Source organism: Exophiala bonariae, assembly GCF_035927105.1.
Source record: "Exophiala bonariae strain CCFEE 5792 chromosome Unknown scaffold_14, whole genome shotgun sequence".
NCBI classification, from domain to species: domain Eukaryota; kingdom Fungi; phylum Ascomycota; class Eurotiomycetes; order Chaetothyriales; family Herpotrichiellaceae; genus Exophiala; species Exophiala bonariae.
In genome coordinates, this window is record NW_027042489.1 from 289,329 (window position 1) to 317,281 (window position 27,953).

The 27,953-nt window shown below is 50.3% G+C and overlaps 11 protein-coding genes across 11 annotated transcripts; 7 read left to right on the top strand and 4 right to left on the bottom strand.

Annotated features, from left to right (window-relative positions):
- Positions 1–826: 826 nt before the first annotated feature.
- On the bottom strand, positions 827–1,778 carry LTR84_002761 (uncharacterized protein; the record flags this gene model as incomplete). The annotated part of the gene is made up of 2 exons (XM_064846361.1): positions 827–1,572; positions 1,625–1,778. The coding sequence occupies 2 exons, from the start codon at positions 1,776–1,778 to the stop codon at positions 827–829; spliced, it is 900 nt and encodes a 299-aa protein (XP_064705971.1).
- An 873-nt stretch (positions 1,779–2,651) lies between these two features.
- LTR84_002762 (uncharacterized protein) lies at positions 2,652–3,638 on the top strand (the record flags this gene model as incomplete). Its single annotated transcript, XM_064846362.1, has 1 exon — positions 2,652–3,638. One exon carries the CDS (start codon positions 2,652–2,654, stop codon positions 3,636–3,638), a length of 987 nt encoding a protein of 328 aa, XP_064705972.1.
- An 883-nt stretch (positions 3,639–4,521) lies between these two features.
- On the top strand, positions 4,522–6,154 carry LTR84_002763 (uncharacterized protein; the record flags this gene model as incomplete). Its single annotated transcript, XM_064846363.1, has 3 exons — positions 4,522–5,097; positions 5,152–5,186; positions 5,239–6,154. The coding sequence occupies 3 exons, from the start codon at positions 4,522–4,524 to the stop codon at positions 6,152–6,154; spliced, it is 1,527 nt and encodes a 508-aa protein (XP_064705973.1).
- A 510-nt stretch (positions 6,155–6,664) lies between these two features.
- LTR84_002764 (uncharacterized protein) lies at positions 6,665–7,553 on the top strand (the record flags this gene model as incomplete). The annotated part of the gene is made up of 4 exons (XM_064846364.1): positions 6,665–6,794; positions 6,853–7,071; positions 7,130–7,331; positions 7,382–7,553. The coding sequence occupies 4 exons, from the start codon at positions 6,665–6,667 to the stop codon at positions 7,551–7,553; spliced, it is 723 nt and encodes a 240-aa protein (XP_064705974.1).
- A 497-nt stretch (positions 7,554–8,050) lies between these two features.
- Positions 8,051–9,778, bottom strand: LTR84_002765 (uncharacterized protein; the record flags this gene model as incomplete). The annotated part of the gene is made up of 1 exon (XM_064846365.1): positions 8,051–9,778. One exon carries the CDS (start codon positions 9,776–9,778, stop codon positions 8,051–8,053), a length of 1,728 nt encoding a protein of 575 aa, XP_064705975.1.
- Positions 9,779–10,071: 293 nt separating this feature from the next.
- On the bottom strand, positions 10,072–11,451 carry LTR84_002766 (uncharacterized protein; the record flags this gene model as incomplete). The annotated part of the gene is made up of 1 exon (XM_064846366.1): positions 10,072–11,451. One exon carries the CDS (start codon positions 11,449–11,451, stop codon positions 10,072–10,074), a length of 1,380 nt encoding a protein of 459 aa, XP_064705976.1.
- A 505-nt stretch (positions 11,452–11,956) lies between these two features.
- Positions 11,957–13,442, top strand: LTR84_002767 (uncharacterized protein; the record flags this gene model as incomplete). Its single annotated transcript, XM_064846367.1, has 2 exons — positions 11,957–12,020; positions 12,070–13,442. 2 exons carry the CDS (start codon positions 11,957–11,959, stop codon positions 13,440–13,442), a joined length of 1,437 nt encoding a protein of 478 aa, XP_064705977.1.
- Positions 13,443–15,185: 1,743 nt separating this feature from the next.
- On the top strand, positions 15,186–17,413 carry LTR84_002768 (uncharacterized protein; the record flags this gene model as incomplete). Its single annotated transcript, XM_064846368.1, has 3 exons — positions 15,186–16,011; positions 16,077–16,590; positions 16,654–17,413. The coding sequence occupies 3 exons, from the start codon at positions 15,186–15,188 to the stop codon at positions 17,411–17,413; spliced, it is 2,100 nt and encodes a 699-aa protein (XP_064705978.1).
- Positions 17,414–18,705: 1,292 nt separating this feature from the next.
- LTR84_002769 (uncharacterized protein) lies at positions 18,706–20,610 on the top strand (the record flags this gene model as incomplete). Its single annotated transcript, XM_064846369.1, has 3 exons — positions 18,706–19,081; positions 19,162–19,633; positions 19,692–20,610. 3 exons carry the CDS (start codon positions 18,706–18,708, stop codon positions 20,608–20,610), a joined length of 1,767 nt encoding a protein of 588 aa, XP_064705979.1.
- A 434-nt stretch (positions 20,611–21,044) lies between these two features.
- On the bottom strand, positions 21,045–23,008 carry LTR84_002770 (uncharacterized protein; the record flags this gene model as incomplete). Its single annotated transcript, XM_064846370.1, has 2 exons — positions 21,045–22,291; positions 22,342–23,008. The coding sequence occupies 2 exons, from the start codon at positions 23,006–23,008 to the stop codon at positions 21,045–21,047; spliced, it is 1,914 nt and encodes a 637-aa protein (XP_064705980.1).
- A 2,691-nt stretch (positions 23,009–25,699) lies between these two features.
- LTR84_002771 (uncharacterized protein) lies at positions 25,700–27,508 on the top strand (the record flags this gene model as incomplete). The annotated part of the gene is made up of 1 exon (XM_064846371.1): positions 25,700–27,508. The coding sequence occupies one exon, from the start codon at positions 25,700–25,702 to the stop codon at positions 27,506–27,508; it is 1,809 nt and encodes a 602-aa protein (XP_064705981.1).
- Positions 27,509–27,953: the final 445 nt, after the last annotated feature.

The window sequence follows — 27,953 nt, forward strand, 5'->3', positions numbered from 1 at the left end:
GAAACCTGTGACGAGCTTAGTATAATGACCTTGTTGGAAATTGCGAACTCACCAAGAGCGGCGAGCTGCCGATACATTCCATATGTGAGCAGCAGCAAACCAGATGTTCAATACTCTCTGAGGCGCCGGGGCGCGCCTTCAGACCTGCATAAGCATCAATTAGCCAGTCGAGGTCTGCTACACTCTCCATCCAGAGTATGCGGGAAAAAATGCTTCGGAAGACCTTGGTGAATGGTACTTGACTTCCTGATATTCCACATTAAGTGTACTCGCGTTCGACTATTTCACACCAAGTATAACCCAATAAAGCTGGCTTGATCCGTTTCCCTTTCAATACCATCTTGCCGAACTGTTCCTGGAATATTCCTAGCTCCCCTAACCAGTTTTGATGTTCTTCGAACTGCCCTTTCTCATCACGTCTGACCATCGTCTTGTAAAGGGTCCCCAGCAAATCTCTCCCCATGAATGCTCCTGAACTGAGTTGTTGCAAGCGACTGTTGTATGAGACGTCGGTGTTGACAGGCTCAAGCAGGTGGTAGTCATTAATGTTTCCCAGGTACAGACGTCCGAGTATTTGCATTTGGCTATGACGCAGACATCGTCAACACGTGGAACCCAGCCTCGAAGACTCGAATTACCAGGAATGCATACCAATCGTCCACCCAGTCTATACAAGGGCGAGCTTTGGAACACTAGTTGCCTGCCTAGCATATCTGAACAATTGGACATCTGAGGTAGGACTCCCTACTCCGTACTCTTGCATGCGCTGCCCAAACGGACGAACCTGCAAGTGTTCGGATATTCCTCTCTACGTATTTTTCATTCTCTACACGTAGCCTTCAAAATCCAACGGCCTCTCGCCACGCCGCTGACGCCACGAGTTGGTTGCAGCTGCTAGTTCATGGCATCCTTTGAGGACCCAGCCCCAGTGCTGCAGAAATGGCTTTGTCACCTCCCAGCCGTCAGGATCCCATGGTTCACCCCAGATTATCATTCCCGTGTCAGTAGTAGCATCATTACCATGCCCGACCAGGGCAGTACAAAGGCTATCTCCGTCATATGCCTCATCTGCCTCTAAGAGATTATCCCTCATCTTGGAGATTGGTAGAGTGTCGATCCAGGGATGGTGAGGGATCTGTTTCTGGAGGTTTGTCGGCCACAGAGCATTGGGAACATGTATCAGATCCAGTGATGAATTAGAAGAGTTGGGAAATGGGGAGAAACTGTCGTCAACCAAGGTGTCCTGAACCGCGATACCCAAATCTTTGCAGTTGCTAACCAGTGCCCTAAAGACATTGAATTTCACTAGTACAAACAGGTTATCGGTGCTAGGAGAACCCATCGATCGTGTTTGCATCCAATCCTTAAAATCAGACATCGTCCGCTCGATGTCATGGTGGCCGAAAGGCGCCCGGTCGGCCACAGCTATCAGCTTGGTGCGATCAGGCGGGTGGGGTGTTTGAGACCCAAGCGCCGTATAGAATACCTGCCATATAGACATGGTCTGTGACTTGGCTTGTGGATTGCCTGAAGCAACCTGTGTATTCAAATTGTCACTGCGCTTTCGCCTCCCTGCAGGAGTAGTTTAGATAGTTTCGGCTCCGAGTAAGAACAATGTACCCACTGTAGGCTCTTTGATTGAGACGGTTCTGCACTTTCCTTCTATCCACGGAGTTATTGATCCCAGTCCAATCGTCTATGGAGCCGATGATTGCGGGCTGCTGGGGCATTCGTTGTAGAGTCATTGCCTCTACGGCAATAAGCTCCCCTTCTGCCATCGTCGTTATGAGCAAAAACTTAAATCCGGACAGCAGATGCTATTGATGCGCCGAGACCTTCTGACTTATTGTCTCGAAAGCGACCTGATGACACTTGCATGATTTGGATGCTATTTGTCCAGCTAAATACTTCGTACTCTTGGTCATCGTGTAACAAAAATACTAGATATGAAGGAAGATCTGGTGCAGTGGCTGAGCAAGTTAGACGTTGGAGTAAACGCGAGTTGCTTACACCTGCATATGCCAAGATGGCTCAGATCTCCACGTTCTATGACGTTACACAGTGCAGATGTTCGAGACCATTTCAAGCTACTTTAACGTGTATTTCTATCTAAGACTAGTCTATTTAGCATTAGTATCATGAAGAAAAGATCTTTCTATGAGATTTAATGAACATAGATTAATTACTTCTTAAAAGATAGAAATGTAAGGAATTGCGCTATCTAGTAATCGACCTATCTTTTCAACACACTACAATTTTCGCCGTTCGACTGATGCACTTCGTGAACGGGCGGCCGCGAGCTACATCTAGCGTTATTTGTGCTTCGACCGTGACAGGGGTTTCACGCCTTACGGTACGCACGAATGCAGATAATGGAGCTAGCCATCTACTGACCCGCACCGGCATTAACGATGCGGAGATATTGAAGTAGTCTATTGAGAGACATGACAAACATGCTGGTGCAGGTCTCTGGTATTGTTTGAAGTGTACTCGGCACCTATTACTACTACTGGTATAAAAGGATTGGGCACCGCCCGTACAAGTCGCCACAAGCCATCACAACATTCATCCGCTCAAAAGTCTGCAAGTACTTCATTCTCCATCTCCACCTTCTCAACCGACAAGCCCTTCTGCCCTAAGTTATTCACCATATGGCCAGCAAGTATGCAGCAGTACATGTATCACCAAAGGGTCCAGGAGATGCTCGTCCAACAGCTCTGCAGATAATTCAAGACGAAGACCTCGAGGGTAAACTTTCAGACAAGGTCATTCTGATCACTGGCGTATCGTCAGGGATCGGTGTCGAGACCACACGAGGCCTTTTCGCAACAGGCGCACAACTATACCTCGCTGCTCGAGATCTCAACAAAGCCCAGAACGCACTTCCCGAGCTCGTCGAGTCCGACCGAGTGCATTTCCTAGAGCTCGACCTCAACTCATTGGAAAGCGTGCGAGCTTGTGCTAAGAGTTTTCTGTCTCGATCAAAGACACTCAACATATTCATCGCCAATGCAGGAGTTATGGCGTGCCCAGAAGGCCGCACCAAGGATGGCTTTGAGACGCAGCTAGGCACCAACCACCTTGCCCACTTTCTGCTCTTTTACCTCCTGCAACCGACACTTTTGTCTTCCGCCACGTCGTCCTCCAGTTCGCGAGCAATCTTCCTTTCCAGTGTGGCCCACCGCATCGCGGAGGTCAACTTCGACAACATCAACCTCGAAGGCATCTACAACGAGTGGATTGCCTACGGCCAGAGCAAGACCGCACCGGTCTGGACCGCCAACGAGATTGATCGCCGATATGGAACTAAAGGTCTTCATGCGACCTCTGTCAATCCTGGTGCGATCTGGACCGACCTCCAACGACATATGGAGGATCAGAGCATGTTTGAGGGCCTTCAAGAATATTTCAAGAGCCCTGCCCAGGGCGCCGCAACCACCGTCTGGGCCGCTGTCGCACCCTTATTTAATAATCAAGGAGGAAAGTATCTAGAGTCCTGTCAGATTGCCAAGGCTTGGACTGAGAGCGATGGGCAGTGGGGAGATGGTTATGCGGCTTGGGCGTATGATGAAGCGAAGGAGGGCAAATTGTGGAAAGTGTCTCTCGACTTGCTGGGGCTGAAACATGATACTTCATGATGTACTTGAGCTATGCGGTGGGTTCGATTTATGCTGGACGGAGTGCGAGACCAACAAGATTAGCATACAGTTGGATGGCTGGATAGTTTAGCTTCTTCGGTTTACGAAAGACACTATTGTTCAGGTTAACTCAGGGCGCATCGTCTTCGCACAGAGTAACTTGTACTGAAAATGAAACATGATCATCAGCGGCGAGGACTGTTAACCACCTCTGGTTTCACTCCTCACATCCAATCGCCACGATAACTTCCCTACGGTATTGGGCGTTGTTGCCGTACACCACTTGTTTCTGGAGCATGAATCTAGCTGGATATCATGCCGATTCTTCCGTAGATATCGCAATAAAAGGACTCCAAGATGCCATCGTGCCCATACCTTTTCGAAATTGATTGGTTTTTATCATGGTGCCTAGATGGAGGAGAATCCCAGTTAGAGGATATCGTCAACAATGACGTCAAATCTACTCCTTGGCCTATCCAGATTTGACACGGTTAAATGGCCGTCGGACTCTTACCTTGAAACGAGATAAAGCTGTGGAGCTGTATCTCTTTAGTATTATCATTGCAACGAATAATGTTGCTTACTGCTTGAATAGTACTATTGAACGGCGTCTTAGGCTCGAGCTCGTGAGCTTTAGCTACATTTGAGATGGGTAATGATGGCGCGAAACAAGGGTGACGTTTCTGGCAGGGCGGAAACCCAACGCTCGTTGTCGCACCAGGCTGCAACGTTTCCCTCCAGTTAGCCCCCAAGATTCAGAATTAGGACTCCCACCTAGAGTGTTTCACCTATATACTTATTAATATCGCTTGGGAATATGACCCCAGAGTTCTCGTCCTTTTGTTGAGATTTGTGGCATTCAGAGCTATCAAGCCTTCTCATCATGGCAAAAGATACCATCGACGTAGAGTCGAGTGCCGATCAAGTTGAACAGCCATCACCAGAAACCGAAGAGTTACTTGTGGGTCGTGCCCCTGAGATCGCAGAACAATCAAAGCCAGATTACACACGAGTTTTCCTGAAGCTATACGCGGTGGTGTTCCTGATCAATCTCGGGTTTCAAGTCCTAGGTCCAGCCCAGGTGCAAATACTCGAGAGAATCTATTGCAATGAGTGGTACGACAAGCACCCGACCGATCGAGTAACCTTTCAAAGCCAGATACCGGAGTCCCTTTGCAAGATACCCCAGGTCCAGCAGCAGCTATCGACCCTCAAAGGATGGGCGGAATTTTTCGGCGCCGCTCCCGCCTTGATCGTGAGCATTCCCGTTGGTAAACTCACAGATATCTACGGCCGTCGTATCTTCGGCATCGCCACACTCACGAGCCTGTTCCTCGCCCAGCTCTGGACTATGGCTATTATGTGGTTTGAGGGAGCTGTTCCGCTAAAAGCCATTTGGTTGAGCTCTATTTTCAGCTTCTTCGGTGGGGGCTCCGCGGGCGCCGAGTTGATCTTGGTGGTGAGTTCATGGGTCTATCAGCTCATGGGTGACAAGTGGCTAATAACTCTTTAGTGCGTATTGACCGATATCAGTACTGCAGAAGGCCTGTAAGTTTAAATTGGCGATGGTGTTTGGTAGGAGGCTGACAGGAATTCCTAGGACTGTTGCCTTCTTCCGAGTAACTTCTATGGGCTACTTTGGAAAGGTCATCGGGCCAATCATCGCTGCGACCCTGATGCGTTTTGACCCTTGGCTTGCAATATACACCGGACTCGCATTCATTCTTGCGACATGTCTTCTCATGTTTTCCATTCCAGAGACTCTGCCCTCACGAGTTATGCTTGAAAGCCATGACAGCGAGCGAGACGGGCAGGAATGGACTCAGCCACGAACTCTGAGAAGCAAGATACCCAAGTTTTCCTGGAAGGATACTCGAGAGTCATTAAGAGACGTCATGAAGATATGGAGTGACTACAGGTTAATTTTTGTGGCCTTGACCTACCCCTTCCGGGTGGTATGCTATGCCCTGGGCGACCTCACTCAGAGATATGTCAGTGACCGATATCATTGGACACTGGCAGATGCAACACTGGTGTATGCGATACAAGCAGCTGCAGCGGCTATCATGCTTTTTACGCTCCTACCTATGATTTCTCACCAAATCGACAAACGATGCTCATGGAGCATCATTCAGAAGAATGTTGTGCTATCAAGGGCATCACTTCTTACTCTCGTGTTCGCTTATGCAGTTATTGGGCTCGCCCCGACTGCTCCGATCATGATCATTGGCCTTTTGATTGAGACGCTCGCGACAGGTTTCCCCGCGACAACGCGTGCACTTGCGTCGGCACTGGTGGAAGGAGCAGACAAGGGGAGTGTCTTCGCTGTGCTCGCTGTCGTTGAGACCCTGAGTGCCATGGTGGCTTTCCCTATCAGTGCAGCATTCTTCAACTTGGGTCTAGCGAAGGGCGGAGGTGCCTGGCTCGGCTTGCCCTACGATTCAATATCGGTGGTTGCTGCAATAGCATTCTTAGCTATGTGCCTGGTTAGATTTGAGAGGCGTATCAGGGTCTAAGATGAGTATGCCCAACTTGTTATATATAGTTCAATAAATGATTGGAAGGATAAATGTTCAACCGCTGAATGCCTTGCGTCTCCCAGCATACCCCAGAGCTCAGTCCATGGCAACCAGTCCTCGTTAGTTAAAGGTTCCTGCCCAGGGGGGCTTCGGGCGATCTCAAGCATTACAGTGGCGTCATCCGCCTCTGCGAACTCGCCCCGGGCCACCAAAAGAGAAAGACATGCCTGTAATGGACCCCGGACAACCCAATCGGAGGCTTGAATTGGTCAGCTGCAACAACAAAAAGGCAGGTTTAGTGCATAATCTCCGCATCGACGAACACCGCATGGTGGGCTCATCTACCGTCTTAATGGCATAATTTAATGGGCACCCATGACCGCTATTTGAGTAGGAAGTCCCAGGTAAGTCGACAGACTAATTTCTTTAGACCTTCTCCTCCCTCTCTATTATCTAGACCCCTCTTCGTCATTACCCAGACCCGGGTCAGACTTGTAGTACAGAGCTATGGCTTCAGCAACTGGCGTCCCGGAGCACAATCCCCTCCTAGACGAGGAAGAACCTCTCCTCGGTCGTCGAGGAGATGCAACACAGCGGCCAGACCAGGGTTTACAGTGGAATTTCGTGATCGGAACAGGTGAGCCTCCATACGACGGACCCTTGGTCTGCTGTTACTGCGACTGACTCTCCATTAGCCGTCCTCGCACAAGCCGGTATTTGGATCCTCACAGCACTTGTGTGGGCATCCGTATTCCAGGCCAACTTCATTTTCTTCTCGTACCACCCTCTCCTCAATTCTGCGGCCGTCCTCCTGCTTGTGCAAGGCACTCTCGTCCTGCAGCCTACAGCTGCGCAGAAAGACAAAATCAATGGAACATATGTACATTCCATTTTGAATACGTTGGGTGTTGCTGGTATGTGATGGAAGAAATGATCTATTCTGAATGGTGACGGCTAACGTGGACTACGTAGCACTCATTGCTGGCTTGGTTGTTATTGAGATGAATAAAGCTTCACACCCGGAAACTCGCTTCCAAAGTACCCATGGAAAGGTGGCACTGGTGGCATACATCTTGATCTTCGTTCAGTGGCTCTTTGGATTGGCGCAGTTTTTCCTGCCCAATCTAATCTTTGGTTCTGTCGACAAGGCCAAGTCCTTCTACAAGTACCATAGGTATGACCAAGGATGATCATTGAAGCCACCCTTGCTAATATGTCATGCAGAGCGTCGGGCTATGTCCTGACGGTTCTCTTCCTAGTCGTCATAGGACTTGCAACTGACACAGGATTCAACCACAATGCGTTACACATCAAGCCGTGGGCAGTGGTTGTGTCTAGTCTGTTGGTGCTTGTGGGTCTCATTCCACGGATCAAGAAGCGCAAGTTTGGCTTTTAAGCTGGAGATTCTGAGTGCAGGCGATGGACATTATCGCCAAGAACCAAAAAGTGCGAATGCACCGGGGACAAGCGCATTTGGACCAGTTTGTTTGTTCGTGCCCACAGGAGCGGAATTGGCATTTTGTATGTGCTAAGAATTTCGTCATCTCAAACACGGCTACCGAGGAAGCGGGCAATGCTTGCGTTGGTCCAGGGGATCAGAATGAAGGGAGCGCCAGTCTTATTTGAATAATTGGTTTGGGAGCTAGGACCTAGATACATACCTAGGCAGCAACATGTTTCAACAATGAGGTCAACGCTTGTATTCCATGGTGTCATCAACGCCGTGTGACATAATTGCATTTGCTTTAAGAGTGTATCACGCCGCTAGCATTGCGAGTCCTGCACTTCGATCTACCCTCTTTCAGCACAACTCTATCCACGCCGCGATACCATGCAGAACCCCCAGCCCCACGACATGCAAGACATCATTAACTCATCATCTCCAACACGCACCTAGCGCACAGGCAGGACATTTCCCATCTCACGGCTCTGAATGCCGCCATGGCCGACCGCGCGGTCCTGTCCTGCCGCTAGCGCTTCCAGTCGAGCGGCCTGGACGCGGTGCTTCTTGATGATGGCAACCCATTCGGCCTCCTTGGCTGGCGCGGCTGGAATGGCCTCTGCTTGCGGAGTCGCGTTCTTAGGGCCCGAGGATGTGGTATCTTCGGTCGGTGCTTCAGCGCTGGCGGTCGCTTGAGAATCATCCCGGGCGCTGTCGTCCGCCGCGGCGGTTTGAGGGTCGTCGGCCACGTCGTCATCCTCGTCATCGCCTTCATCGACCTCATCGTTTGCGAGCAAGGCAATGACAAGGCTGAAGTCTGCGCCTAAGCGGCCGAGGCTGTTCGCCGCGTAGAGAACCTGCATTAGTAGCGATTCGCGAGCGGTTGGGTCTGTCACGTTGGGCAGGTATTCCGCAAGTGTTTCGGTGAAGAGCGAGACTAGGTGGAGTGGGAAGGACTGGAGCGCCGAGGGAAGAGCGAGTGATTCACTCAACGATGGTGATGGCTGTGGTGTTGTCGCGGGACTGCCTTTCTCTTCGTCCTCGGTGGGGAAGATGTTGCGATACATGCTGATGGTCGCGAAGGACTGCTCACGGAAGATCTCGATGTAGCGTTTGAGATATCGTTCCGTCTGCTGGCCTTGTAGAGCCGGATTGTAGGAATTGCCGATCCCGGAAGAGCCTTGACGTGTGGGTTGTGGTCTCTGACTGGAAGATCCGTTGGCCTGGCTTGTGCTTCGCTGCTGGTTCGAGTTGCGAGCCGTGGTCTCCTGATCTGCGAGATCGCGTAGTGGTGATAGTGCTTCTGTCATGCTGAGGAAGGTCGCCAGACGGGCGCATAGAAACAGCGCACCAAAATGACCTTCCCCAAGAGTGGCAGTTGATGTCGCTGATGATACGCCCATCGACTGGACGCTGAGGGACGATGGTTTGGAGGAAGCTGACTTCTTACTGTTGAGCTCTAGCTCAGGCGCCACACGTCTAAGCCATCCGATAGTTCTAATGGCAGCGGCCATACGAATATTCTGGGATCGTAGACTCGTGATTAAATTCGTCGTCATGTCTATCATCGCGACTTCTGCGTCGCAGAGTACAGTCTTGACGAGTTTGGAGTCTGGGTATAGAATTTGCAACCTTTTGATATGCGCGAGCAAGTCAAGAGCCTGCGTGTAATTGGAACTGCTACCGCCGGTACCCGCCGCACCTGCTGTGCCGGCGGAAGCGATGGCGGCAGATAATAAGTTGGGCAGGTCGAGAATGTCCTGGGCCTTGTCGGCTTGGCGGGTCAGGAGTGCCGCGTCCTTCCTCTCCTTGAGCAGTAAGTTGTCATCTTTGGACTTACTATAAGATGAAGCAAAATCAACAGCACTGCTGTCTAGCGCTGGTATTAATGAACGAATTGCCTCGACAGACGAGGAAAGAAGTGGGAGTGATTGTCGGAGTGTGGACAGGTGGTCAGATGAAGTGGTTGTGGTTCGATGTGATCGAGAACTTAGTGCTTGAATTGATACTATATTGCTCTGAGTCGACTGAGCCAGCGATTGCGGTTCTGTTGTCGTCAAGTCTGAGAGTTTGAGTGAGACTAGACGAGCAAGATATTTTGCATCACTCTCCGTCGGTGTTGATTTGCCCGCCGCTGTTTCGGGTTGCGGTTTCAAGAGTTGATACAGACTGTCCGCCATGATTTTGGGCCAGTCGGTACGTCGATCGTCACATTAGTTCTTCGTCAACTGTCCAAGTCATTCATGGAGCATATGAATATGATGAAATGTCGAGTCTCTTTGAGAACAACGTGAGTTTGGAATGGCTTGGACGGCCGTGTTGATATGTCTTGGCGGGTGACGAGGCTGAGAATTCCAGTACAAGGCTGAGAAGTACCGTTTCGTCATTGAATTCTGTGTGGTATACTACTACCTAGGTACTACTACCTAGGTACCTTAGGTATTCTACTTGCATACTTCGCCTCAATTTGAGGTCAATACTTCACAGTGCTGAGTCTTCTCTCTCGTATCTCATCCTCTATGATCTGTTCCATTTCCTTCTCCTCTCGTTCTTTGGTTCCCATCTCAAGGTCGGCTTCATCTACTTCGGCATCACTCTGATCGCCCAACGCATCAGCAAGTGGTCGATTAGGATCATCAAAGTCGCCCCGTAAAGCACGTGCCAATGATGTTGAGAACTGATGTTTCCCAGACTCGAATGATGTGGCGAGAGCCTCGGGTTGTGGTGTCCCCTCAAAGCTCTCCTCATCCGATCCTGATCCAAAAGGAGAGCCCGCCCCGGATCTCGACCCACCACCATCTCGGCCCAAGTATGATTTCAATCCAGAGGATTGATTCCTCTTTCCAGTGTCCAGAGCGAGGGCGCTAATCGAATTTCGTAGATTACTTGAAGACCTAACTCTCGAGCTCTGGTTATCCTTACTTGAACTCCGACGAATTTCCTTGCCCTTGTTTTCCTGACCACGAGATCCATTGGCCCTGCCTTCTTCTGACTCCTCCCTAATGTCAACATCGTCCTTGAACATATCAGCTGTGTTTTTTCTTTCTGGGCGTGGCGAGAAGGTGACGCCTGATGGATCATGTGCCGTTCGATGAGATGCCCAGCGTCTGACAGGTATGGGCTCTACCGTCGTTGGGGATGACACACTTTGTTTCTTGGCGGCTCTTTCCCTCTTAAGGTCCGACCACGTGCGTAGTTGATTTTGCAACACGTATCTCCCATTTGGGCTGTGCTTCATGACCAGAAATTCGCAGTGGTTGATATTCCGAAGATCTTCGAAGAACTCCACACTGTAGTGGTACCATGCCATCAAGAAGACACGGCTACATAGCCCATGCGTCACCAGAATTGCAACGCTTGCCATGTTGTCTTCTGAAAAGCGTCGCCATAAAGAACCATTGAATGAAGATACTCGGTCATAAACATCGGCACCACTCTCCCCGTTGGGGATCCGGTAGAAGAAATGGCCATACTCGGCTCGTTCCCGCCATAATCTCTCGGTCTCCTCCGATCCAGGTTGAAAATTGCCGAAGTCCTGTTCTCTCAACCTGGGTTCCTCATAGACTTTGATATAGGACCGTTGAAAAGGTGAAGGTGCAGGATCATTTGAAGTCAAGCCAGTCAATATCCCTTCTGTAGTCTCTCTGGTTCGCCTGTAAGGAGATATGAAGAAGTGCAGAGTGTCATCGGGACGCAGTAAAGCGCGAAGCTTTTCGCCAGCCTCCAGAGCTTGTTGATGACCTTCAGGAGTCAAGCCAACCTTGTGATCTGCGAGCGTTTGATGGATAGTTTTGTCCCGATTGCCCTCAGATTGGGCATGGCGAATGATTATGATCAATCTCGGTTTACCCATGATGCAAATCTATCGTGGTGATCTCGCTTTGGACTATCTGCTCGGTCACTCACCGTCTTCTTGGTACCTAGTAGACGATTATTTGTTGATCGCAGAGCAATAGTCACAGGGACCGGTCACCATGACATCTAGAGGCCTGTTCCTTTGTATGAGTACACACGATACTGGACCACTACTCAAAGATCGGATAGGGAATTTAACGATGAACTCGGTTGAAAGAGTGATGCAGCCTTGTGCTTTTTCAATGACAACATTTCGAGCTAGTCCAAATACATCAACAACCGCCAAGACGCTACTCCCATATTTCTCTAGCGCAGATATTCCATTTATTCGCGGCGCGTCTCCGGTTGAGTCGACGGAACCCTGGTCATCAATTCTCACGCTCGTTCATCTATCATCTCTTTGACTGCCCGGGGTTTGCAAGAACATATACCAGGGAACGTCTCCCTTTTGACACCGGTCCTTTCCAACACCCTCAACCCATCTCCCGAAGATGAACCCGCAAATGAACCCGCACTACCGTCAATATGCCCAGGCGCACGGAAGGTCTCCAGCGGCACGTAGGCCAGGTGAGTGCGACCCAAGCATAGGTGCTGTTCGAGGACTAACAGAACATAGGACCAATGCCTCAAGCGCAACATGCCCATCAACAAGCTCAGGCCCAGATCGTGAACCAACAAATCAGCCAGCGCAATGCAGCGATCGAACACCAATTAGCACAACGACGAGCCCGGAAACCCACTGACCGATCACTGCCTGAAGATATTGATAACCTGGTCATCGGCAACAGCGTTCAACAATACAGAGAGCTACGTGAGACTGAAAAGAAGTTGGACCATGTCATGGCCAGGAAACGTCTGGAGCTTCAAGACACCTATACAAGGAACGTCAAAAGACATAGAACCATGCGCATATGGATCTCCAATACAGCCATCCACCAAACCTGGCAAGCCAACCCCGACGAGGGAAGTTTCACTTTTGAGGCAGAAGGGGAGCCGTCTTATGTGGTGAAAGTGGAGGGAAGACTGCTGGAAGAGCCCGAGGACGATATCATGTATGACACTGACGATGATGTTGAAGCCCGGGCAGAGAAAGACGACGACCCATCCAAAGCAAAGCAGCCCTCAAAACGCTTCACCCACTTCTTCAAATCTATCAGTGTGGAATTCGACAAGACCCGTACTAGCAGTGGTGACCCAAATTACCAAGTATCGTGGACCAAGGGTGCGAACAATAGCTCTGATCTCGATTATCTGCAATTCCAACGCAAATCGGATGAGAATCTCAACATCACCGTATGTCTAACAAGAGACGAGCAACCGGAACGCTTTCGGCTGAGCCAAGCCCTTGCAGCCACCTTGGATATGGAGGAAGCTGATCGCCCTGAAGTTGTCATGGGTATTTGGGATTACGTGAAAGCTATGGGTCTGCAAGAAGATGAGGAGCGGCGGACCATTCGCTGTGACGAACGTCTTCGTCAAATCTTCAATACAGAGACACTCTTCTTCCCACAAGCCGCAGAGAGAATCATCCCCCATCTTCATCCGCTACCAGCCATCCGGCTACCCTACACCATCAGAGTGGATGAAGCTTTCCATTCAAACCCAGAACCAACTGTCTATGACATTCAAGTCACTATTGAAGACCCCTTGCGTCCGCTGATATTCAAGATGACCCAGAACCCTGATCACCAAGCTTCTCTACGCCATATCAACAAAATCGATGATGACCTTGCCGTGCTAGTCCAGGCCACCCTTCATCACAAGTCCCGACATGCATTCTTCAAATCAATGTCAGAAGATCCCAAGAAGTTCATGGATCGATGGATGAACAGCCAAAAGAAAGACCTAAGTGTTTTACTTGCTGAGGTAGAAAAGGGAGATGTTGCTGGCATGGAGTTTGCAAAGGGTGGTGATGATGGAGTCTGGAATGCAGATGTGGTCCGCGAGGCGGTGAGGTACCGACTGGCAAGAGCAGAGGCTGTCAGGTGATGAAGTGACAATTTGGCCAAACACGCTAGCGAATAGCAACAAAACAAGGTTAATAGGGTGATATGAACGGGCCTACTTACCGGCAATGGGACGGAAATAATAGCGTGGCATTGGAGAGCAGGAAGCACCAGAGGACTATGGGGCGCCTCAGAGTTACCCTGTACGCTTGCTCTGGAAGAAATACCGACTACCCAGATTAAGTCGATGGCGTTTCGATATACGCCAATGGCAGCGACCCACCAATGTCCTGTGGTTTTTGCCGGGCACACCCTCAGAGAGCTTCTGGATGTTTTTTTTTTGGCTTAAGCGATCAGCCCAGGCTTGCCTTGCATCAGATCTTAACCCCTGAATGGCATGCAAGATGCAAAGCCACTTCGCGATTTCAATAACCGACTCATAGGTCATGTCTCGGAAATCGATATTCTCGCGAGCCTCATGCACATGTTCTGTACCCCGTCCTTGACACTCGATCGCCGTCACATCGGGAAGCACTTCCGATCCATAGGAAAATGCTAATAAGTGTACCCGCCACAGCACTTGATGAAGTTTTGGTTGTGTACCTCCACAAGTTGTCACAGCCGAGACTCTAGGTTCCAGCAGGTACACCAACACGCCAGAGGAGTTATGCGATTGACACTCTTGCCATCGTGGTTGATCTGGTCGCTCACCTACAACGCGATTGCCCACTCCGACATCTTCTCCCACTTTCGGACACTATAAACGTATAGTGGTCTGTGGCCCTTTGACCACAGATGTGCGGACTGGTAGCTCTCTCCAGACCACTACTCACGGCCGTTATTCTCCTTATTGAGACCACAGTTATGAATCTGCTACTGCCGACCCGAATGTTAGAAACAGCACGCTGATAAACCTGGTTTCGCTGTCCATACACCAGCCTGATCTTGATAAACTCTTCTTACGTACGGGAACACAGCGAGAATCGTCCATTTCCAAATAATCTGCCAAGCCCTTTTCCATTTGATTTGCATAAACGGCTTCGCTTCCATTCTTAGTTCCATAGAACTCATATTTGTTCAAGTTTTCCCAAGGCGTCGAGTCGTCATTACCTACATCCTGAGTCAGATCATCCCGCTCCAATTTGAATTTCTTTCGCTTTCAGATGCCCTAAGGACGGATCGGACGGTGGCTCGAACACCAGCCTTACCGAGCTGAAGTGTTGGCAGACTGGGGAATACCCAGACTAATCACAGACTCCCTGGTCCCCGAGAGCTCTCTAGTGAAATTTCCCACCGAATGCCAATGCTGTCATTTCACTCTCATACGGTATCACCTAGACACGGATTTCGATTGGATCATGTTTAAAGCTCTGATGTATCGCAACGTCAAAGACTCTATCCACCATTTCGGTGGTTCATGTATTCGTTGAAATACCCAGACCTTACACCAAAAAGGCAGTCACTTTCGAACTGCTCATGCAAACAACGTCAGGGTTCCAACAGCATGGCATTTCGCCAAGGAGCGCAATTCCTTACAAAGCCTAGCAGGATTGTGGCGTGCAAGAAACTACCTTGTGTTCACATTCGATAAGCGATGTTGAAGAGATCTCATATTAATGTTCTTCGCCCTACCGATTGATGAGCTGATGACCCATTTTGAGGCATAGTTTATTGATCCTTTACCACTCGCACCACAGGTCTATCAACAACAATATACGTTCACAACCCAAATTCCTAATACAGATCCTGGGATGAAATCCTATACACAAGAATCCAGTTCATCAAAATGGACCCAGACCGGTTTCTCATCTTGGAGAATCTGCCTCAAGGTGTGTCACCGCGGCAAAGAATGCTCCAGATGTCAAAAGCTCGCTCTCATGCCAGCACTATTGGTCGTCAAAGGGCACTATCAGAGCGGAAGGCTCTGAGTATGGGCCCCAAACACTCAGAAACTCGATCAAAACCTCGCATTGCTTGGGCGGGTGCTTACCGAATAGGCCCTTCCCCTCAAAACGCCCGTCAACACGTCACAAAAAGGCCGACGGGCGGGGACTATCAAGTGATGAAAAGTCCATTGCCTTCACACGTCGAACTTGTGCCGAGTGCGCCAAAACTGCTCACAATTCCAGGTTCTCCCCGCTTGCGAAACGGCAAACAGACGACAAGCGACCAACAACCCCGTTCGCTTGAAGATGACCCTCTCCCTGAGCAAGGCACCAGTTCCAGGAGCTCCAAAATTCCCACTTCCACATCAGGATCGTCCTCACCAAGAACATTTCAACTAGTGCAGTATGATCCTCTCCGAAAAACGACACCAGAAAGTATCCATGCTGTCCGTTCCAATGCTGTTCGATACCAATGGAAACGATCCAAAGCAGTGCGGCCTAGAGGAAGGAAGACCAAGGTACCAGAAACCACAGGCTTACCTTCAGAAAACGCCAAAAAAAGCCAGAGGAACCGGCTTGTGGATCTGGGTGAATTTGTTGAGACTGACACCGAGTCTCGCCTAAGGCTGGTCAAAGTACCTGCCCCAGGCAATGATAGCTCACTCCAACCCGGTGGCTATCCCACAGAGCTCCCCTCCGGCAGTGTGGCACCTTTATATCACCTGGGTATGTCCACACCATCTTTGAGAACAGCTAAGCTCAGCCAAGAATACAATGCTGACCACTTTTAGTATACGAAGTCACTAACCGCACCTTCGTCGGCAATCAAGCACGAACCATGAATATGATGGCAGGTCGATACGTCCAACAGATGCGATCACACCCGGCTTCATTTCATGCTGCGGTCTGGGTTTGTGCCAAGGGTATGATTGACCGAACGTCAACCAACGCTGCAGTTCGCAAACATACACGGCTTTTGGATTTATGTCACAATATTGCTGTGAAATCAGTAATTCAGATGATTTCTGATCTTGCAGATCCCAACTACATGGCTCCACCTAATGCATTAGGTATGCTCTGTTCTGCAATGCAGTCTCTTGCGCTGGGAACGACGGAGAATGTTGCTTTGCGTGTCGTCAAGTCAGGACCAAGGCAAAGCACCTTGACCAAACTTCAAAATCTCGACCTTTTTGGGATTGCACCTCGCTGGTTGAATTACCATGAAGAAGCCGCCAGAAAGATATTGGATACTAATCCACATCAAATCGATCCATTCTGGAGTGGTCTGAGGATATGTCAAACACAGTAAGTGTTTCTCGTAAGTCCAGAACCACGTGTCATGAGATACTAAAACCGTACCCCCTCCAGGAACGACATAATTTCGTCGTGTCGCACATTGACAAAGCCCCGATCGCCCTGTTCATTTCTCAATCTCGACTTCCCTGCCCTCTACAACCAAGTCATCTTCCAGCTGAGGCCGAAGGACTCTCCTGGATTTCTGAGATATGCGGCCACTCTGGGTCCTGCCCTGTCTGCACCTCTTCTAACCACGATCACTCAAATCTCTTCGTACAACACCATTCAGGCAGCACTACTATCAAACAGACTCTCCTGGTTTGGCGTTGAGTGTGTCTGTGACGCCAGAAATTGGACGCAGCATCAACTGATGTCCCTACCCCTAGAAGACGACTTGTCCATGCTGACTAGCATCGACGACGCTGCCCTTTTCAGCGTCGTCCGCAATGCATTAATTGTGTATAGCTTCATTGCAATTTTCCCCTTGCCACTAACAACGGCACCCTTTCCAGAACTTGCTTTCAGACTGGAAGCAGGGATTCTTCAAGTCCTTGAAGACAATGAATACACCGAAATGACCTCACTTCTCCTCTGGACCTCGACCATGGCCGCATTGGCGGCGATCGGAACACCTCGAAGGACTTCCCTCGTCGCGCTTGCCGCCAAATTTTGTTTGAAGCTCAATATCTCGTCGTGGGAGTCGATGCAAGCAATTCTCCAAGATTACCTATGGTCTGAAGATGTTAGTGACTTTGATGGAATCTTTCTATTCCTCGAGATCAGTAAAAAAATGCTTGAAGAAGACGATGATTCCCAGTGGGATGAGGAATGAAATAAATCCCATACCACGGCCACAGCCACAGCCAGGCAACCTTTTCTTCATCGTTGCACTCTAGCATATGGTAACCCATCAATTCAACACTGATAGGAGACGAAGTGTATGACTACATGACTGCATAGATTATCCCCTGCTAGTACGCCTCGCTAGGCCCTAGCTCTCATCTGGGTCATGGAATCAAACTCCCCTGCAGCTGGGCTTGCATAGCTGCTAGGACACCAGCGAGGACAACACGAGGAGAAGTTGGGGAGGGCCAATCTCAGTGACCTAAGCAGTCATCAAAAGCGGTCCCACCCCGAGCGATCCACCACCCACATCCTACTCAGGTTACGATTGACGATATCAAAGGCCTTGAGGTTCGAAACCCTACCGTTCACAACCCCAGTAACAAGCGTAGGTACGCACAAAGTTTGGCCCTCGGACCTTGTTGAATGGTTCGCACAGCGGCACCCCAAGTGTACTTTCTTAACCACAGATGTCAATGTGCACTAAGGTTGAATATAAAATATGCTTAACGGCATTGAAGAGTCTTCATCTTGAAGATACCTAGACAATCTTCCTTTGTGAGCTTTTAAATACGGACACAGCCGAAAAGCTCCTCTTTATCTATTGTTCGGTGCGCGATCTTTGTCATGCACTTGATTATAGTTACTGGCTAGCAGTGTGTCCCTCTGGCTTCTTAACTCGTCTAACCCCAACATTGCCAGTTGGCCACGAATTTTCACCTTGTGTCCCGTCGCCGTTTTATGGTGTTGGTCAGTCGTTTCTTATACCAAAATGGCTGAATAATACAGCCACAGATCCATGTTTTGATGCAGCATAAACGGCCCCTGATCTTGGGGCTACCGCTCAGTTCCCGTGCTTGGCGACCATGCCGTTTTCTGATAGTACATTCGCCAACTTCTATTGGTGATGACTACCAAATATCAAACGTCGTTCCTTCACATCAGGATGCCATCTACTATCAAACGCTCTCAAGTATGGCAACCAGTCTCATTTGAAGCGATCAGTCCTACAATTCCGCCTACGGTTCAGTCCACTCAGTCTCCTCCGTCTCAGTCCGGTCAACTTGCACGGTAACAGCATCAGCATGCCGGAAAGAGCAGGCATTTGGCATCACGTGTGTGGCAGGCCGACCGTTTTGGTGCACCACACTTACTAAGGCTTTGGCTCTACTGCCGGCTCTCGCATCGACTCACCGTTCTCTGATGCAGCGCCTGAAGCCTGTTTACGAGAGCATATCATCGCTCTGATTTGATCTATCATGCCCGTTCACTTCCATTCTGATGGAGGACTATGATGCAGGACCTCATGTGGGTCCTCCCAATGAGCCTCAAGATCGAGCCGTTTACCATGACGAAAGTTCACTAGGAGATGACCAGCTAGACGCATTCGGGACCTCTGGAGAGAACAGTGGCAAGGTCCTCCATGTTGACAGAGAACACCGTCATGGAAAGCGGCACGACGCTGCTGCCTCTACTACTAGTGCTGCCACCAGCAGAAGAAAGCCTGGGTCAGCCAAACCGATCCTTCCAAGACGTCAAAGTACTAGCCTAGCCTTGAGAGCTGTTACAACGCAACCAGGAGGGCGGTTTGACAGCTTCAACACTTTGCCCTCCGGCGCCGACGGAGGTGATCTCGTAGCGAGGCTCGTACTACATGGTGAGTGAGGACGAGCAGAAAACCCTCACATATCCAAACAGTATGAAGCAAAAATGCTAACATCGTTGCTACTGACGCAGCTCATCACCAAGTATACTCTAACTTCTTCGTGGGCGAAGCCGCAGAGACCAGTGTTCTACCATACACAAAGCACGCACTACACCACGAACATGCATACTGGGGAGCAGCGTGGTTCTCCGCGACAAGTCGACGGTGGCTGGCGGGCGGATCGCTGCAACACACTCCGCAGGAGATGTTCTTCTACAGCAAATCGCTCGAGTCGTTACGGCGAGCTCTAGATGATTCTTCCCTTGCAACTCATGAGAGCACCATTTCTACCATCTTGCATCTCTCCTTCCCACCATATCTCCCCCTCATTGACAGAAGCATACCGTGCCCGAGACAGTCAAACTTCAAGACGTGGAATCTGCTGCATTTGGCGACGGGCCTCAATGTCGCTGAGGAGCATATGATCGGTCTCGCCACGATCGTAAGGCTCCTCGGTGGAGTGCATAACATCAAGAGCGCCCAGATCCGGCGATCAGTGTGCTTGTGAGCAATAGTCCAAACAACCAACGTGTCCTGCAACGGAGACTGACATCTATCGCAGCCAGGGTATCCACTTCTCCGGAAGACATCTGAGAGCGCCTCTCTTCCCCTTCGCCAGTCTCCATCCCATCGAGCACCTCGTCCAGGGAAACAGACTACTGCGATTTCAGACCGGGTTCGAGTATACCCAATCCTCCACACCCCAGATTCGCGGCACTGGATTCCACGATGTAACATTCCCTGAAACGCCTTCAGACTCACCACAACCCAGTGTGGTATGGGGATATCTTGCCGACATGACCTCGATATCCGACGACTATGCCTCGGGCGGCTCTATCATACGCTACGCATCGCTAATTCTCGACCAGATGCAGCTCACACAGCACAGTCTCTTATCACTCCCTCCCGCTGCCGATCTCAACAACCAATACAAACAAGAGAAGGAGGAGCTGCAAGACATCGCCCAGGAAGACAATGTCTCGGGGCCCAGCACAAGCCAGCTGCGGTTCGAACTCCAACTTCAGATCTACGAAGTCACACGGCTGGCAGCGATATGCTACGCCAACTGCGTAACCTATCCGACCGACTATTCGACATTCCCGCGAATGCGGCTCGCCAGGCGTCTCCTCCTGGAACTTCAAAAGCTAAACGACACAACAGATATCCTGGTGCAATTGACCACGCAGGAGATCCGCCTCGTGTTCTGGGCCACCGTTCTCGGGGCGATCATGGCGGTGGGCCACGAGACCGAGCGAGAGGCGTTTGTGACGCTGGTTGGGCGCGCCGCCGCCGACGCGAATGTCTCGAGCTGGCTCGAGGCTAAAGAGATCATGGAGTCGTTCCTGTGGCATGCGCAGACGGGCGATGCCGATGCGCTGAAGCTGTGGATCGAGGTGCAGAATACCGTCGGCAGGAGGAGTGTCAGGCGCCAGCCGAGCTTGCCGACCCGGGGCTTGGGGACACGGCTTGCGAAGGGTTGAGGTGGTTTTGCACCAGAGTCACCAGATCAGAGGGCACAAGGTTGATCCGACATATTGGTGTTTTGACACATCCCAGACCACGTGTAACAGGTCTGGTTCTAGTCAAGTAGCTCATCCTCCCTGATCTATGTCCATGCCCTGCTATGGGATTATAATGAACGACCTCATTATGTCATGAGGCAACATTTTTCAAGACTACCAACTTGATGGCGATATGTTACAATTTCTTCAATTTCAACCAGCATGAACCCCGTGTTGTTGAACTGATATGGTTTAGTTTAACGATCGTTGCCTCTGCTATACTAATTGTTCAGAGCTATACTAAGGATCTGTTTCACGCGTCAGATGATCCCGGCGAGCGCCCCCTATATCTTCTGTGGATCGATGTTTGTTGGACGTTGACAGGAACTCTCCTCTACCCGTCGCGGTGGCCCTCAGAGAACGAAAGGACTCGCAGACGCGTGCCTCTTCACCATCTTCGACCTCAAATTCTCGACTCTTTTCAAGAGAGTGCTGTTCCCACTGCCACCGCTGACCTTCTCCAGGGGCTCCGATCGCAAGACGCGCAGTTCCACAGATAGGACGTCGCCGGTCTGTGGGTCCGTACCGAAGGCAACCTCGTCGAACGCTATTCCGCCATATGACAATGCATCGACGGCGGCCCATCCACTACATGAAAGGCTGAACGGGCCGACGACTGACTCTAAAATGCTGTTGTTGATGATGACGGGGTTTTGCGAAGTACTGTTGTCCGCAGGTGCGGTGGGCCCTTGAAGCACCAGGCCGTAGAGAGCGCGCCAGCTGACGAGGTTCGTGCCATTCGGGCCTTTGCCGGTCAGGCCGGTGGGGAAGAGGGTGAAATCAAGCTCCATCACAGTCGTGTCCACACCTAGCAGCAGACCGAACAGCGCCTTTGCATCCAACCCATTCGAGATCCAGCTGTCGACATGCAGACTCGGCCCGCCACGTGCATCTTCCACGACGCTGAGTTTGATGGTGGAATTGGTCGCCTCGTCTTCATAGATACCTGCGTACAGCTTCTCGGCTTGCTCTCGTGCCGCGGCCTTGACTCCTGCGATCAATTGAGCGCCAATTAGATCAGAGCCGATTGTGGTGATCGCTGATGATATCTGACCGACTGCCAGGATTGTGAAACCGACGTTATAGTCTGGGACGAGAGCCATTTCGGAGGCGTATAGGCCGACCGCGCCAGACTTGGCATAAACTCTTGTCGGGTAGCGGTCATCCGGAGGGAAGGAGAAGATCTCCCAAGGCGCGCCTATGGACGTGTAGGCGTCTGCGAGGAACGTATGAGGCTTTAGCCATCTTCTCGTCAGTGCTGGAGACAAGACCGTATAGTTCAGGATAGAGAGACCGAACGTGCGTAAGTCGTTAATGGTACTGTAGAATGATCCACCAGGACCAAGGGGTCCTAGGTCTGTCGAATACCAAGAGTAAGTGTCATTAATTGATATCACCGCGTTGTCTGCAGAAGGTGGGAGGTGAAAATACGTCGAGTTGAGGTGGATGTCGGACAGCGTAGTATTGACGAGCTCATCGAACGGAGTCGAGGTGATATTCTCCAGGGCGAAAGCCAGTAGCTGGAATGCCAGATTGGAGTAAATCGGGGCGTGGAAGGGCGCAACTACCGGGTGTCTGGCGGTGATGGTCTCGAGCAGGACTGAGCTTGTCAGTAGATGAAATCACTAGCTCAGGTATCTCACGACTTACATGCACGGTCACATGGGAATTGAAATTGGGGATCTGAACCACAATAAGAACCATTCGTTTCTGGCACGGGGGGCAATCCTAGAACCGCCAAAGATGACGGTATATTTCCTTGCACGTCTCTGATGACCCCAGCGAGGTGTGAAGCCAAAGATCCAAGAGTGATATCGTCCCACCTGACAGCGTCAAGGTCACTGTCATCCTTGGTGGAAGATGCAGCCTTGGCAAGTTCTGGGACGTATTTCGTGACTGGTTCATTCCACGAGATATCGCCCGAGCTTGCAAGGTAGGTGTACACAGTGAAGACCTTTGAGATGCTACCAATGCGGTAGATTGAGTTTGAATCCACGGAAGTCACACCCTCGGTTGCATGCTGCAGGTTTGGCGCAGAATAGTGGTAAGTGAACAGCGAGCCACCATCATGAAGAGAGTATATATCAACGGAAAACGATGTGTCATTATCGCTTATGATACCTTCTGCTAGGACAGCGTCGATGAGACCAGTTATGTTTTGTATTGTCGCAGCAATGGCAGCAGTTCCTGCTAACGGTCTCGAGATTGGAAGATTAGGGGTGAATGGTGGACATGCTTGCGCTTGTGACAAGGGAAGATGTTGCGCAAAGAATGTCGCAAAAGCTAGCAGCCTCAGTCGAGAGCGAATGTTCAACATGATGAAGATGAGATAATGACACACGGGTTAGATCGATCAGAGGTGGAAAAGGGACGTTTTATATTTCTGGGTTCATTGCCAAACCATCCATATACTGTTACCATAGCCTGATATTGCCCTGCTCTGGTGACCTCCCCTGGAGTCCGCCGAACTTGACAACGATGCATTCATGGAGGATCTAATCCGCTAGCCGAATATATCAACGGAACTGATGAGTACGAATACGTCCCGCCTTAACCTGGGGAAGTTCCAAACCCTATCTTTGCAACCCAGTACGTTCCTGCAAAGGAGGAAATATCGCCGTATGAGATGAAAAGCATTAGAGCTGCTCCGTTTGGAAAGTTGACACCAAAGTGGCTTGGCCAAGAGCGGCAGAATGCAAGGCTGATTCCACAAAACGAGCGTCGGTCCTGGTCATGCACAATCGAACCCAACGTCGCCTTGGGTTAAAACATATGGCCTGGAGGGAAGGCGTCATCGACGGCCGAAGTTGATCCAGTCTAGTACTTCCTCTAAGCGGAGTTTAGCCTTACATTGAGATACAGCTTTTACCGGACATGGCTCATAAGTGGCGTTTCTCGTGGGAGGGGGAGCTGGTGGGTCACTGGTCTTTTAGAACTTGTATTTCTTCTATTCTCTTAGCTAATTCGCTCCTCTGGAACTACCGATGCATGCCACCTCGATGCTCGAGTGCTGTGAGGGGTTGGCAAAATCAACCTAGATTTGAAGTCGTTAAAGGCACAGAAATGGCTAAAAATAGCAAAGTTGTAGCCTTTTCTTGGCGGCTGGCACGATAGGGTGCCCGACTGCCACCATCAAGATTCTATCGTTAATTGTTTCTTCATAGGTACATACGAAGAGCCTTTAGAAGATATGTAAAATGTGTTTGCCCCACTACGATACTACACCCATCGTACCTTATTTCAAGCTACCAGCTTGGGCTCTAAGTGATTGTTCTTTAGGCTGTATTCCTGCAGACTGGGAAGGCCAAGGAAAAGACCGAGGAAGCAATATGGACCGACACCTGAACGCAACGCTCACGGATGTTCCCCAACTGAGCATAGTGCTTTCTCGAGTCTCGCTAAACGTAATGCACTAGCAGCGAAAGATGGAGGAATGATCTCTTGAACTTTGCTCTCCATGCAGAGGAAATCTATCCGCTCTTCGCCAAAGCATCCAGTGCAGTTCTATTTCGAGACAATCCCAGTCCATGAGTATAAATCTTCGGTACTAAATTCCTCCAACCATTGGGTTCCATCTCGAGCGTATGGGGACGCCACAATTTTGTTTCTTCTCCAAAGTGGCGACCACAATCATAACAACCCTTCTAACTCTTTGTGATCAGGTTGACATTTCTATATTCGTCGCGCCCCATAAAGGGAGGTATGCGCCTGCTGGGAAGAAGTCGCCATTCTCTCACTGAAATCCTATGCTCTAAGGTTCGTATTCGGACGTCGCTTGGAACTCCCACGGTTGAGTTGCAATTTGGTTCCGTACATCCTCTAAGCGATGAACCGGCTACCAGATTTGACTGCGGCATCGTGCTCTGTATTTTTCCTCCTCGATATCTGGTCTTGAAACCCAATGTCGATTAGCGTCTTCGAACCCTCGAAGCTTTGGAATTTCAGCTTAATATTTCCAGTTTGCTGAACACTTGATGGACCGACTTGTGCTTATTGACGTGCATCTTTTATGGCCCACAATTGACCACGAGTCGTCACGAACTTCATCCTTGCGTTCTTCTTATCAATTTGCACTTCTCGAGGGAAAGACCTTTAGAAAGACCCTTCTCCAGAAGCGGCAAGACAGCTTAGCAAACACAACGAAATAAATGACTTCTAATATTAGCTTCATCAAGAACTGGAGCACAATCCGCAGAGATCTTCCTAGCGAGTCGATTGCATCACTAGTCTCGATATACGACACTTCTTCTTCACCATACTGGCCGCCTTCAATTACGCCATCTCGGGTTTTCTATCATTGGTCTCAGGAGACCTGGTAGGACTACCTCTCTACTCCTGTTACCTTGTTCATGAGCTTGTGGATCTGGCATGCACTACTGGTATACTTCGGGTTCGGGTAACCTGTTGTTGGTGAATCAACCCCACTAGAGACTGGACTGGACTGTGCTCGCGTTCTGTGGTGCCTTTGCTCGTGCCTCCCTCTTGTCTTTCTTCAACCAAGTTCGTTCACATAGTGTAACCTCGAAGTCTGTGGTTCTAATCGGAATATTTATAGAAGTCGCAAGCACAGCGATCATGCTGATCCAGTCACCAGCATGTATGTGTGATGGCGAATTTCAATAGTCAGTCGGTAGGTAGCCGAACTCGAGCGCGGTGTGTCATCTTGGTATTTGAACGTGATGAGATCGGGAACCTATCGCTGTCACAGACAAGATGTACTATCCTGCCTCTTGATAGATTTGATCTGAGTCAAGTCTAAGTCAAGTAGATCACCAAGAGCTATCACTCAGCAAGATTCCCAACCGATCGTGGTCGTCTTCTTTTTTGGCACGTGACATATATTAACAAGGCTGTTTTCGGCTTACATTCCTAATTGATCGAAACGTCAGCCTCGTCACGATGCATTGCACAACTTTTTCTCACGCTGCGGCGATATTCAAAGTCCTTTTCCTCAGACCGTGGTGCTTGAAAGCTATAGCGCATCGAGACACTTGGTACGTATGCCGCAATGAGTCCGGCTTCCGGTACTTTGATGCCGTTCCTCTACCCATGCATGTTTCAATCCGCCACACTAGCAACACGAGCCCGATCTTGCCTCATCTCCACGAGGATCCGGCGGAATCTACTACATAGCAGTACTCGACAATCCCAGCCTTCGCTTGCCGAGATAAATGCTGCCCGACGGAGTGCGGCATACTCAGAGGTTCCAGAAGTACTGCCCTCCCCGAAGGGCACTTCACGCCTCAATCCCACCCCTGACGACTACGCACGCAATATTTTCGTCGACAAATGCTACCTGACTGTCCACGCCGGCGGAGGTGGAAATGGGTGTGTATCATTTCATCGTGATGTGTATATTCCCGATGGGCCGCCCAATGGAGGTGATGGAGGGTCAGGGGGAAATGTTTGGATACAGGCAATAACGGATGAAACCAGCCTACATAAGATTGCCCGCCGAGGAATTGTGAAAGCAGAACGAGGTATTAGCGGCATGGGTAAGAGTCAGGGCGGACGGAAAGGAGATGATATCTGCATTCAAGTACCGGTGGGAACGGTGGTTAGAGAGGTCTGGCGCAGCGATCCAGTGACAGAGGAGGAGGAACTCCTCAAGGACCTACGGCTCGCAGGCGTGGAAGATCCCCTCGCAAATCCTACCGAGCACGGATTGCGTGATAAGTGGATTCTCTACGCTGGGTGTACAACCAGTGAAGCGAGAGGTGTCAAGGACGGACTTCCACCTGCACAGAAGGCTAGGAGGAGTCATCTAACGGTACTGCAGCCGATGGCCCCCATCAATTTGGACTTGGACAAAGCGATGGAGAAGCCACAACTTCTCATCGCTGGCGCAACAGGCGGTCTGGGAAATCCGCATTTTGTCACCAAGGAGGAACCGAAACCAAAGTTCGCAACGAAAGGCGAACTCGCCGTTCGTGTCAAGTTCGAACTGGAGCTCAAATTACTTGCGGATGTGGGCTTGGTCGGGCTGCCGAACGCCGGCAAAAGCACCTTTCTCCGCGCCATCAGTAATTCACGTACACGAATTGGAGATTGGGCCTTCACGACCTTGGAACCGACGATCGGTACTGTGATCCTTGACAACAATGAGGGCCGACCACTCATCAAATCCGGGATTGAGGGAGAAGCGCCACGCACTAATTTCACAATCGCCGATATCCCTGGTCTGATCGAGGATGCACATCTAGACAAGGGCTTAGGCCTAGGGTTCCTACGTCATATCGAGCGCGCCCGTATCCTCGCTTTCGTGATCGACCTCAGCGCAGGCGATGCTGTGACGGCGCTGAAGAATCTGTGGAAGGAGGTTGGCGAGTATGAAAGTCTACGCAATACGGAGGTCAATGAACAGACAGAGACTCGCGCCGTCGCCTGGTCGCCATTCGACATCAGCTCTGGACCTACTTCACCTTCCCATTCCCAAACAAAAGCCTTAAACGATGACGGCGAAGAGATTCCTGTCTTCCCACCTCCATCCGCTTCCCCCAAAAACAGCTCTGGGCGCCACAGCGACAATCGCATCCTTGAACCACTGCGCTTCCCACCGATCTCGTCGAAGCCCTGGTTCGTGATCGCGACCAAAGCCGACAAGGAGTCGGCCGTGACGCAGAAAGAGTTCTTCGCCTTGCGCGACTATGTGGCTGGTGTGGAGAACGGCTCGATCGAGCATCCCAGCGGGAAACAAAATGCCTGGCGGCAGGCTTGCGCCACTATCCCCGTCTCTGCAATCAATAACCAGGGCGTCGATAAGGTCATGCGCTTCACGGCCGGCTTGTTGGATAGTATGCGCGTGGCTGGTCGGTAGGCCATGAGCCGCTTTGACACGACTGTACGATTAGAGTTGTATATTAACAGTACCTGGTGTACCTGATATGTATCTATTGCCTTACGTCTTCGCAGCTCAGAGGACAAATGTATCACTATACAAACACTGCTGAATCACCGCATTGTAATCTCGATTCTACCATGGGTGATTCATTGCTATGACTGAACATATCCTTCAGTTCGAGAGAATATCAATATGCTATATTACATAAGCTAGAGCGTTGAAGTCGGAAACGTTCCTAGCAGGCAATCGATGTCGGGATTTTACTTTTAATATAGTGGGGAAAGTTGCGCGATCTTCGTCCCGACATCATTATTCATCATCATCAAACAATTCATAATTAAAGCATCATTCTGCAACTTCTTTCTAAAGTACCTGGTTAGACTTCCGCGAAACAACCCTGTGACATACTGAACTTACACCC